The sequence below is a fragment of the Symphalangus syndactylus genome, chromosome 11, assembly GCF_028878055.3.
Source record: "Symphalangus syndactylus isolate Jambi chromosome 11, NHGRI_mSymSyn1-v2.1_pri, whole genome shotgun sequence".
Lineage (NCBI taxonomy): Eukaryota > Metazoa > Chordata > Mammalia > Primates > Hylobatidae > Symphalangus > Symphalangus syndactylus.
The window spans coordinates 129,153,763-129,166,506 of record NC_072433.2 but is presented as its reverse complement, the minus strand read 5'-3'; the positions used below and the strand labels follow the sequence as shown (position 1 = coordinate 129,166,506).

The window sequence follows — 12,744 nt, the reverse complement described above, 5'->3', positions numbered from 1 at the left end:
GCCATATTGCCCAGGATGGTTTTGAACTCCTAGGCTCAGGCCATCTGCCAACCTCAGCCTCCCAAAGTGCTAGGATTACAGGTGTAAGCCGCCGTGCTTGGCCTACTAGCTTTGATCTAATAGATAGTGTTGGCTTTTCCTGGTTAAACATAATACCTAGAGGTAAGTTTTTGGTGAGGCAAAAAGGAGCTTTTAAACAAAAGTTGCTCTGATTTATAAGGGCTTTTAAATGTATCTTCTTTTTGCTGTAAGTTCTTTGGGTCTTGTTCAAGATTATTATCCCTAACGATGGTTTTGTATATTAATGCCAACCTGGTTTCTATTTACCAATGCATCTTTGGGGACATTTTAGTTCTCTGGAAACATCTGTGGCAACAGATTTTAAATTTCCTTCTCTGATATTAGTGTTAACAGAGTTAGACAACAAGTAGATTTCAAACTGTGTATTTCTTGGGTCATGGAAAGATCATTCCTGGCTCTATTCTTTCCTTTCTGAAGCCCCCACTGGGGTGGGATTAACATGTAGTGAACATTTAATTTGGCTTTTGATAGAGAATCTAGAGGGTACAGCACTTCACTCATTTCTCACAACAACGTTATAAGTAGGAATTATCTTCTTCATTTTGTATACGTAGAAAACGAGACTGACAGTCTGTAAAAAGCTTTCAGAGTTACACAGCCAGGCAGTTCATACAGGAGTGTGCTGAATGTTGAGAAAACATAAATGAGACTCAATGAGTCTCAAAGATGAGAAACAGCTGTAAGGCATCATTAGGTCCTGACTACATTGTAAATTATTTCTTCAAAATCAGACAGCTAGTAAGTGGTATGCCAGAAGTTTAGATCAGATTGCTGCTTCCACACAGAAATTTTAGACTGTTAAAAATGCCAGAAACTAAAGGTAGAAAAATGCTATCCTAATGATACGACTTTTAGAAAGTCAACTAAATTTGGTGTCTGTTTCCTAATCTGCAAATTTTGGTTTCATTCTTCTTAATATTCGGGACAAGGTATGAACTCACACAGTGTCACTTAATTGATTACTGCATACCTGTAAAGAAGGCTCTCGCTTCTGGTAACAATTCAAGTATACTGCATTTCTAGTTTCTTTGGATTTATAATTGCACAAAAAATTTCACAAAGAAATGCCAGCCATGCCACGCTATATTTCATCCATGCTTCATGACATTCTTTGCTGAGAAATTTCTCTACAAACACAGATACTTCCACATAGTACAGAACACTGCCATTGTTACTTTAGCTGATCAATAATGGATAGTTTTCATTTTCACACAGCATTTTAAACATTCTTGGCTTATTTTCATCCCTGATTATGTAGTCAGCACTCTGTCTAGACCTCTTCCCTCTGGAAAGCTTTTCTGTTCTGATAAGTCCCATCTCTTCTGCATGGGCAACTCCCTAATCAAAATCTCTCCTTATTCCATTTCTATCTTGCCAGCTTCTTCTGGGACATAATCTCAACACCCACTCTCTGAAAACAGGAAGGACCAATCCTTTGAAACTCACCCCCTGTTTATGTTGATGAAATAATCATTCCTGATTTCTGGACCAGAAACCTGAATATTTCCTTTCTCTAGCTCATGTTCAGTATAAGCTCTTGACAAAGATTTGTTTCTTCCTTTCAGCTGTTATCGAGGTTCTTCCTCTATGGTGCATTTATGTTATGCTTGCGCAGACTCTGACCCCATCACCTAAGGTACCTGCTATGGTTTCTAACACATTTACCCACTGGAGGCTGACTTTTCCCCAACTAACCTCACTACCTTGGCTTGGTCCTCTCTCTTCTCTTACCTGTATTTCTGCGGCAGCTGCCTAATGCCTCCCTCCTCACATCTTGCCATCACTGCATCTATTTTCTATGCTGCTATAGGATGTATCTTTCTTTTTTGTGGAGGGGAGGTATATTTTTTTTTAGTAGAGATGGGGTTTTGCCTTGTTGGCCAGGCTGGTCTTGAACTCCTGGCCTCAAGCGATCTCCCCACCTCAGCCTCCCAAAGTGCTGAGATTGCAGGCATGAGCCACTGTGCCTGTGTATGTTTGTAAAACACAATGTTTATTCTGGGGGCAAGTGAGGGACATTTTCAAGGCCAAAGTCCTTGGCATAGCGTGTGGAGCATTTCATGATTGATTTCTTGATTTATTCTACAAGCATGTGAGTGCCTGCTCTAAGTCAGACCCCATGGTAGGTACTGGGCATTCAGCACAAGACCCAGTTCCAACCTTAGAACAGTCCGGTATCCACATGCTTCTCTGCCCTTATCTTTGCATACAAAGAACGCGCCATGCTAGCTTCCACTAATGCTGACCAACTTCCCAACTTCTCACATATTTATTCTACTAGAATGCCTTACCTGTTTTTTTTTTTTTTTTTTTTTTTTTTAAAATAGTTAAGTTAAGCACTTGCTACAAGCAAGGTACTGTTCCAAATGCTTTATAGGTAATGACTCCTTAAAATCTTGCATTACTTTGCTAGAGTTGCCATAACAAAGTGCCATAAAGCAGTGGCTTACACAACAGAAATCTATTGTCTTACAGTTCTGGAGGCCTGAAGTCCAAGACTGAGGCATCTGCAGGTTTGGTTCCTGCTGAGGGATGTGAGGAAGGCTCTCCTCCCAGCCTCTCCCCCAGCTGCTGGAAGTTTGCAGGGAATCTTTGGAACTCCTTGACTTGCAGAAGCATCACCTTGATCTCTGCCTTCATTTTATGTGGTATTCTCCCTGTGTGCATGCCTGTCTTCAAATTCCCCCTTTGATGAAGACATCAATCATATTGGATCAGGGCCCACCTTACTCCAGCATGACCTCATCTCAACTAACCACATCTGCAACAAGCCTGCTTCCAAATAAGGTACATGATATGGAATCAGGGATTAGGACCCCAATACATCAACATTGAGAGGACACAGTTCAGTCATAACAATTGTTAAAGTAAATTAAAATGGAAATTAGGCCTGAAGAACCACCGGGCAGAAAAAGCCAGTTAGGTTTCATAAGTCACCTTAACCTTGCTTGATTTGCAAACATAAGCAAAACTGAACACGAGCTATTTCTTTTTTTTTTTTTTTTTTTTGAGATGGAGTCTCACTCTGTCACCCTGGCTGGAGTGCAGTGGCACAATCTCGGCTCACTGCAACCTCTGCCTCCCAGGTTCAAGAGATTCTCCTGCCTCAGCCTCCCGAGTAGCTGGGACTACATGCGTGTGCCACCATGCCCAGCTAATTTTTGTATTTTTAGTAGAGATGGGGTTTCACCATATTGGCCAGGCTGGCCTCAAACTCCTAGCCTTGTAATCCACCCACCTCAGCCTCCCAAAGTTCTGGGACTACAGGCATGAGCCACCGCACCCGGCCAACATGAGCTATTTCTTATAGATGACTACATTAAAGAAAAATGAAACTTAAGGCTAACCAATCAGAAGCTGCCAACTAACTCTTAACACCAGAACTAGCATGCCCTACCTTTAATCAACATATCCTTCATCACGCACGTGAGATGTCCCCTCTCTCAGGCAGCTCTCCATGACTACACCCCAGGCTGGACATGGGCTTCTCTGGGCTTAGCTCCATCAGAACAGTTAGGACACTCTACTGTGATCTTCTGTGTACTTGACTAGCCTTCCAAATAACTCGTGAGCCCTCTGAACACAAGGACCATGTATTATTCATCCATGAGTCTCCAGGACCAAGCACAAGATCTGGTCCAGCTCTCAGTTGCTGAACACTGTCTACCTGATATTTCATTGTGTCAGTTTCCTCCTCAAGAAGTTTCAGGGTCTCCTAGTTCCCTGTTCTATCAAATGAATCATTTGGCTTTGAAGATGTAACTTTTCCACATACATCCAAATAGATTCCTACATATGCTCTTATAGAAGACACAACAGTTATTTTTTCCTTTTCTTACCTCCCGTGCTATGCCCCCTTCTAGCTGTGATTCCTCTGCCTTGGATTCCTGGGTAATGCTACTCATCCAAATCCCACCTGTCTTTCAAGGCTAACCTCAAGGCTCGCTTTTATTGTGAAGCACTCTCTACTTATTGTATGTCACATGGATTGCTCACTTCTTAGACTTGTCTCCTAACAGTTTGTGTGAGTAGCCGGCATATGAGGACCAGGACTGAGAACTCTTAGTTCACCCTTGTTGAGTATAACAATGGGCACCTATAAATATTCATCTTGATATGGAAGGACTCAAAACCGAGTCTTTAGCCAAAAACAGCTGGCTTTTAGGAATAATAGGGAGAACAAAACTTCTTGTGGGATTGACACAATACACATTGCAGCTTAACATGTCGCCAAACCAACTGGAATCCCCTCATCTCCGTTAATGGCAAATCCTGTCAGCTTTGCATTCAGAGTACATAGGACCTCTCTTTTTCTCATCCTTTCTTAGTCTCTGGTCCAGGCCACCATCTTGCATAGATTACCATGCACTCTCCTAAGAGGTTGCCCTCCTTCTGCCCTTGTGCCCTACAATCTGATCTCAAAGGAGCAGAGAACAATCATGGCACTTTGAACTTTGCCTCCTTTCTGCACGTCAGCGCCATGAGGACAGCTTTTGTTTGGTTTACTGCTGTACCCCCAGCATCTAATCAGGGGCTGGCATATGGATAGTGTATTATCATCTTTCGAAAGAACAGTAATTGCTTTGTGGTTGTGCAGCTGCTAACTGAGTGTACCTGATACCTTTCCTTGGCAGCGCATCATAATAGGATAAAAGCCACGGGAACAATTCAATTGTCAGGGTCAGTGATGTCCTCTGGGACTTTCTTTCTACTTGCATTAAGTCCAAGAGCCTCTTTGCAAATGAGAGCATGACACCAAGACAAAGCACATCAGCGTGCCTTTCTAACCTCCATGCCTGCCCAAGGTGGGACAGAGTGAGTTCACTGCTCTGACCTCTCACCAGACATTATTCACTTTCCAAAAAGATCTGAGGATTCTGGTACTTGGAGATATTACTGAACTCAACATGTGTATATTTAAACATTTACTTTGCTGTTCCCACACACTTACGTTCTTCCCAAGAACACCCCTGGGTGTATCAGAAGAAATTTAAAAATGTAAAAGTATATTTGTAGCAGAAAAGTATACCCTTGATGGTCTTTGTCAAGTACTCACCACTGTCAATTGCCAGGAAGAGAGCAGTGTACACGCTGTTGTCGACAAATGGGGACTCACGGTCCAGCACAGCTGTGGTGTCAACAGTCCCATTGATGGGGTTAATATTCAGCCAACCTGCTGGGTCCTTGTAAACTGAATACCTGAAAAAAATCCCCATAATGTCAGACTCTGCATTCAAAGTAGATTTAAGAAACATTTACAGAGTGCAGAGCATGAGCTCCTATGCTAGGTGCTGGATCATAGTTAACTAAAATCCAAAACCATCATTTCTGTTACAGTTGCTCATTCACAAAGTCAAGAGGCCACTGACTCTGGGTCTGCTTTGTGTTAAGCACTTTGCACGTGTGCCTCCTTTATTCCTCTTGACACTCCGAGGAGGAAGATGTTCTTGCCATCTGCCTGGCTCTCACAGAGGCAAAGCAGAATTCACAACCCACATCCTGAGTCCACGTCCAGTCTTGTTTCTTTCACACCTGAGATGTATCTTGTCTGTGGATTAGTGGGAGAAGTGCTGTTGTGAAAGTGCAAGCAAGGTGTATCAGTGCCTGGGGGAAGAACTCACTACCTCTGACCCAGGACAATATTGGGCACCTCACAGAGAATGCAGCATCCAAACCAAGACAGGAGGAATACATAGGATGTCATCAGAGAGTGAGAGGACAGACAAACCAGGAAGAGAGAACATGAGTTAACAAATTGTATTAGTCTGTCTTCACACGGCTGATAAAGACATACTCAAGACTGAGTGATTTACAAAAGAAAGAGTTTTAATAGACTCACAGTTCCATGTGGCTGAGGAGGCCTCACACTAAAGGCGGAAGGTGAAAGGCACGTCTTACATGGTGGCAGAAGAGAAAGAATGAAACCAAGCAAAATGGGTGTCCCCTTATAAAACCATCATATCTCATGGGACTTATTCACTATCACGAGAACAGCATGGGAAAGACCAGCCCCTATGATTTGATTACCTCCCACAGGGTCCCTCCCATAATATGTGGGAATTCAAGATGAGATTTGAGTGGGGACACAGCCAAACTATTACAGATGGGACAGAGACATTCATTAGGATGTAGGTTACACGAGGGCAAGAAATTTGTTCACTGCTGTGACACCAGTTGCTTGAATACTGCTTAGCACATATGCGACACTCAATAAATATTTGTTGAATAAATGGATATTCAGGGACTAGAAAGTAGAGGGTTGCGTTTGAAACAGTTTCTTTAAGGGAACTAAAAGTTAACGAGTTTTGAGAAACAGATTAGACAAGATTATAGAGAACCTGAACTACTGTTTTAAGGGGTTTTAACTTTGGATAATGGGAAACCATCCAAGATTTTAAAATGTTACTTGTTTTGAGGTTGCTCTTTTGATAGTTAAACAATATAGACGCATAGAGTAAGAAATTAATAGTCTTATCTATGAGGGAGACTCCACTGGGCATGACTCAGCTTTCTGTGAATTGGGTGGCTTGGATAATGTGCCACTTGCAGATCTAAGCCAGAAAGATGCTGTTGGCACTTTGCTGCCATTTCCTACCTATCTTTGAAGTATATCCCCATGAAGAGCCATGGGAATCTTGACATTGGTAAAGATGTATGAAGTTGATTTTCTCTGCCTTGTATGGCCAGGTTTGGGTCTAAGGATGTTTAAAACCTGATTTAACCAACAAGATTGAAAATCTCCAACTGAAGGGCTTGGAGCAAATTACCCCCGAGTCTTCACAGGGAAAAAGATATCCACCTCCTAATCCTGGAACTTGGAAATGTTACCTTATAGAGCAAAGTCTTTGCAGAGCTGAGTTAAGGATTTTGAGATGAGATTATTTTGGGTTATCTTGGGGGTGTTTTGGGGTTGCTAAATGCAATCACAAGTGTCCTCAGGGGGAGGCAGAGGAGATTCGAGACACGGAAAAGAAGACCACGTGGTGGTGGAAGCAGAGATTGGAGTGATGCAGCCACAAACCAAGGAATGCTGCAGCCACCAGAAGTGGGGAGTGGCAGGAAGATTCCTCCCCTAGACCTCTAGATGGAGCGTGGCCCTGCCAACACCTTGGTTTTGACTCAGTTAGAGTGATTTTGGACTTCTAGCCTCCAGAACTGTGGGAGAATAAATTTCTAGCCTCCATGTTTGCAATAATTTGTTATCGTGGCATTACTAATTTATTACAGTAGGTATAATATCCCCACTTACAGATGAGGACTCTGAGGCACAAACCAACATCTACGCAAGTCGTAGAGTCAGGATGTGGGCCCAGATGTCTGACCTTGGAGCTGCAACCCTGAACCCACACTCAAAACTGCTGCTTCCCAGCTAACTTATTGACTCAGAGTGGGTGGTCAGCAGGTATGTTTCATCTGAAGGATCTTACTTCGAAGAAGATACTGAATTCTGAGAAAAGGTGGCCTCTGAGGATAGAGTTAGGTTGAATCAAACTGTGGTGGGTGGGATTATTCAGATGTAGGTGGAAGCAAGGGGGATGCCTCCTGTGTGGCCAAGCAGAAGAAGAACTGCCCTTGTCCATGACTTAAAGGTCATCTTGCGGGCTGCAATGGGATTGTTACTTGGGGGAGGCTGTGGTCACTGAAGAAGGGATGGTTAACTTGGGTTGTTGAGAAGGGGAGCCAGGGAATAAGAAATTGCTGGCTGACAAAGGGAATGGGCGTCTATGCAGTCACCACAAGCCTCATGGCGACCCAGGACAGACAGCAATTCACCTACCACCCTCGCCTGGCCACCATCCAGAGCCCCTCTGAGTGTTCCCAGCCTCTCCTGGAGTCTCAGAACCAACCATCTGGAGGTCTTTGGGCTTCCAGTCAGCATTGACAGATGCTCCGATGCAGCGCTGTTGTAAATTTAATTCACACGGAGGCAGTCTGGGTTGGTATCAATCCTTTTTGTGTTGGGGTCATGTGAACTGACCTGAGAATCAAATCAAGTTTATGTCCTGCAAAGTGGATGCACCAGACCCCCCAACTGCAGAAGGATGCGAGGAGAGGCTCCTGCTGATGCTTCCTGGAAGGCGTCTGGCCTGTTCTTTCCTAAAACAGCCTCGGGGTGCAGCCTCCATTTAATATTAATAGTAATACAGCTGCAGCAGCATCGAGCTTTACATGGCGCCGGCTAGACACCGCTCCAGGAGCTTCCAGCATCTACGCCTTTAGCCCTCACACCAGCCCTGGGAGGTTGATAATATTATTCCTCCCTTTTTACAGATGAGGAACTGAGAGGCCTAGAGACATGTGAACTTTGCCAAGATCATTGGCTAATATGGAGCACGGTTGGTATTTGCAGGCTGGATCTCTGGTGCCAAGGCCTGCTGTCACCCTCTGCTGCTTCCGCCCAGCTGTTCACATCGCCAGCATCACATGAGCGTTAGAGTCATGGAATCTGGAGAGGAAAGGAGCTGGGTTCTAACAGTGAGCTTGGCAAGCTACTTCTCTGTGTTTCTGCTTCCTCCTCTGTGACTTGGGGACAGTCCCAGTGGTGTTGTGGGGGTAGCTGTGAGGGCAAACTGAAGCTGACACAAAGGGCTTGGTCTTGTACAGGGCGCCCTCGGGGGAGCCATTGCAGAGTCAGGCTATGGGTGTGTTAATGGCTCACTGGGGTCATGGCCCTGTGTGTCCTCCCTGATGTGACTCACACTATCCCCCGGAATGTTTCAGAAACATCCTACTCAGCAGAGCCTCGGGGAACAATGTTGTGAAGCTGCAACAGTGATAGGGGACAGATGGGGAGAACGGATGAGGTGAACGCAGGGCTTCCACACGCCCTTGCTGCTGCAATGATCCTTTCACTATTTCGTGAAAATAGAAGTGATGAATTACTCACGAGAATGAACTGCTTTAAAAACACCAGGCTTTCATTTAAAGAGTCATTTACGCTTCCACCTGGCAAACTTCTACTGTTTCAAGACCCCACTCATACGTCGCCTTTCATTCACCCGGTGTGACATTCCTGGTAGAATTAATCACCCTCACTAAGTCTGTGCGAGGCACATGCACTGGTAAAAATGCCTTTGGGAGCCTAACATGGGCCCCGACGGCTCTGCCATCTCCACCAAACTCTAAGCTCCTTGGTGTCAGGACAGGTAAAAGCTGGTCAATAGACACAAAGAATGCTTCCTTGGGCCCAGCTTGGTGCTAAACCCTTTAGGAGCAACACTACATTTATTTTTGTGCCTCATGACAACCTGATGAAGTGGGTATCATCCTTGTTTTAAAGTTGAGGTAACCAAGAATCAGAGAGGCTTAGCAACTTGTCAAAAGAGGCCAAGTTAATAAGAGACAGAGCTGGAATGTAGCACCAGCATGCCGGATTCCAGGGGCTGGGCTTCTCGGTACACAGTGTTTTTCATGCCTAAGGCCGGGGTGGTCTGCTCTGCACCCCCAGGGCCTAGTAGCGTGCCTGGACGCAGAGGGTGCCTGGTAAAGATTTATTACATATTTTCTCCTTCAGTTGGAACAATCATGGGGATGAAAAACAAAAAAAGAAAAAAAAAAAGGCAACTCATCAGGTAACAAGTTTCCTGTTGATCCAGGAGTGATTGGTAGTGGTTCAACATATTTGAAATAATGATAGTTTTAAATGAATTGCAATCTATTCCCTGATTACTCAACTCAGTTTAGAAGATAAATAAAAACTGAATTAAATAAATTTGGCTTTCATGTTTGGCGTACAAGCAATGCTCTTTGATGCTCCGTCTGTCATTCCTTTTTTGTCTCATAACGCCACAATTTTGCTGTACAATTAGCATGTTTTCTTGTTTCTTGTCAAAGAAGCAGTTGTATTCAATAAAATGCTTAGAGACATGAACTTGGAGGCAGTCCTCAGAAACAATACTCAGCACGGTTAGGCCTGCCTGTGCCACATTTCCAGGGAAAGCCAGGGCTTGGGTGATTTTACAGGACAGTGTCTCACTCTTTTTCTTCCTTAAAAAAATAATCAAGTATCCAGAGCTGTGCTATTTAACTGAGTTTTCACAGGACTCTTTCTGCTCTCCTCTGTTTGCTCATTTTATTTTATTTTTTGAGATGGAGTCTTGCTCTGTCACCCAGGCTGGAGTGCAGTGGAAGCGATCTCAGCCCACTGCAACCTCTGCCTCCTGGGTTCAAATAATTCTCCTGCCTCTCAGCCTCCCAAATATCTGGAATTATAGGCACCTGCCACCATGCCTGGCTAAAGTTTGTATTTTTAGTAGAGCGGGGTTTCACCATGTTGGCCAGGCTGGTCTCGAACTCCTGACCTCAAGCGATCCACCTGTTTTGGCCTCCCAAAGTGCTGGGATTACAGGCATGAGCCACTGCACCTGGCCAGTTTGCTTATTTTATTTGGTGCCTCCTCCCATGGGAGGCCTCAAGGAGATGTGCCCGCCCCACAGATGCCCTGGTAGGCCAGCTTGCTTCTCCTACTCAGAACTACACCTGCAGACACAGGAGGACAGAGGGACACTCATTTGCTGAGCACCCACATGATGCGAACTAAGAGCTGGGTGGAGACACTGAATGGTGAAGCCATCATTCTCGATGTGGAGGGAGAAGAGCTCAAGACCACGGAGCATCCTGCTCTCCCTCTTCCTGGCTTTGGTGCGCTTTTGTCCAATCAGCCTTTTTGACCAATTGGCCAGGCGCGCTATGTAAATTTCTGACATTTTCAAAGTTGTCTTTTTAAAAAACTTTTCAGTGTAAAAATACTAGTGTGCAAGATGTTTTCAATGCTTCTAGGCCTGAAAAATGCATACGCCTTATTAAATTGCAATTTCCGGGCAATTTATCCGTAATGTGAACTTTGCTTGTTACAGGAAAAAAAAAATCAAATTAAAAACTGAGCTCATTTCAGCCTGTAATGTAGCTTCACAGAAGCTGCTCTGAGTGCTTGCCAAACCTTGGCCTCTTCTGGGTGTCGGTGTTGGGAGATGCAGGGCAAACTGATTAACAGAATCCAAGTCGCAGGCAGTGCAGTGGGGGTGACTGGGGTCTGCGCCACCCTGGAAGGCGGGCTCACTCTCAGCAGGGCCCCCTCGGAGCAGGAAAGAAAGCTTCCAGGCAAGTGGCCAGGGCCAGCTGTTGACCTGGAAGGACTTCCAGAGCCAAGGGCTGCCAGGCTCTGCCCTCAGGGGCTCAAGTATTGGTGGGAAGGAGAAAGAGATCAAAGGTTTGAGAAGTCCCTTCTGCAGGCTTCTTGGGGTCACTCACTTTCTCTGAGGTAGGGCAGCAGTCCCCAACCTCTTTGGCACCACGGACTGGTTTCATGGGAGACAATTTTTCCACGAACAGGTGGGGGATGGCTTGGAGATGAAACTGTTACTCCTCAGTTCAGGCATTAGATTCTCATAAGGAGCACGGAGCCTAGATCCCTTGCGTGTGCAGTTCACAATAGGGTTTGTGCTCCGTTAACAATCTGATGTCGTGGCCCAGGGGTTGGGGCCGTCCGTGGCCCAGAAGTTGGGGACCCCGATGTAGGGGACCCATGTTTGTGCAGCATAGATGCCAGCATTACAGGATTTAGCATAGCTTTCCTTTCAATTTAGGCTTAAAAATGTCCAAAGTAATATTGGGCAATTAGTGCACAATAGCCAAATGGATCAATGCAATATAACAGAGCACTAGACATGGCAGAGATTATATACATATAACATTTATATATAGAGAAATTATAGTAATAGATGGATCTCTCTCTATATATGGCATATATATATACATATATACATAAATATACACACATATATATATACACACACATATATATATAGTAGGATAGGAAAGACTATGAGAAACCTAGAAAATAAAAACTATGAAAGGAGAGGAGATACAGGGTATTTTTATATTCCTGCTGAAGGATACAAACAACCCTGTAAAACTGTAGGAAAGAAGGGAAACAGCAGGGGAATACTTCACACCCTACTTAATTTCAGTCCACTGGACCCCGTATTTATTATTAAAAGCAGAACCAGAAAGACAAAGAACTCCCAAATGAAGGAAATACACTATCTTAAAATAGCTCATGTAGCTATGGCCCTGACTGTAAAGTGAAGGGCATATTTCAAATCTTCTGACAAAATGTACAGATAAAACTGAACGGCCAGTGAATTTCAGAATCCTAGATTAGTTAGACAGTCACAGCCCATCACAGTCCAGGGTACTGTTCTCTTCCTCTCCCAGGAAACCAGAGCCAAAGAAAGCAGTCTCAGTAAACAGAAAGGACTGCCATGGTCTCCAGGGCCCTAGAGGATCCATCTGGACCTGCCTGACTTTCTACCCGCATTTTCTATCTCTTTCCTCAGCCTTCCTAAGTTACAGACTCACTGGCCTTTCTTTTATTCCTTGAAATTAGCAAATTTCCCAGGGATGGGGATGCCACAACCAGCAGATGTGGACAAGAAGAGCTGTCCAGTGAGTGGCCTGGGCAGGGCCTCTTGGGGTTGGGAGGATGGGATACTTCTTGCCTTGCCTTTCATGGAGCTATGAGATTCTGTGACTCCATAACAGCTGAGAACAGGGCAGGAGCTCTCGACACCTGCAGCCCCTTCCCTGGATCCCCTTCCCAGGCATCCCAGAGCCCCTGGTGAAATCCTGTGGATGTCTGCGTAAGGCTCTAGCACATGACAA

The 12,744-nt window shown here is 44.7% G+C and overlaps 1 protein-coding gene across 3 annotated transcripts in view; it reads right to left on the bottom strand.

Annotated features, from left to right (window-relative positions):
- CDH13 (cadherin 13) overlaps positions 1-12,744 on the bottom strand; it is a 1,187,225-nt gene that overhangs the window by 40,419 nt on the left and 1,134,062 nt on the right. For all 3 annotated transcript variants that reach the window (XM_055299711.2, XM_055299712.2, XM_063613011.1), the window contains one exon: positions 5,138-5,280. In XM_055299711.2, coding sequence (XP_055155686.1) covers positions 5,138-5,280 — 143 coding nt within the window. The remainder of the gene's footprint in view (positions 1-5,137; positions 5,281-12,744) is intronic.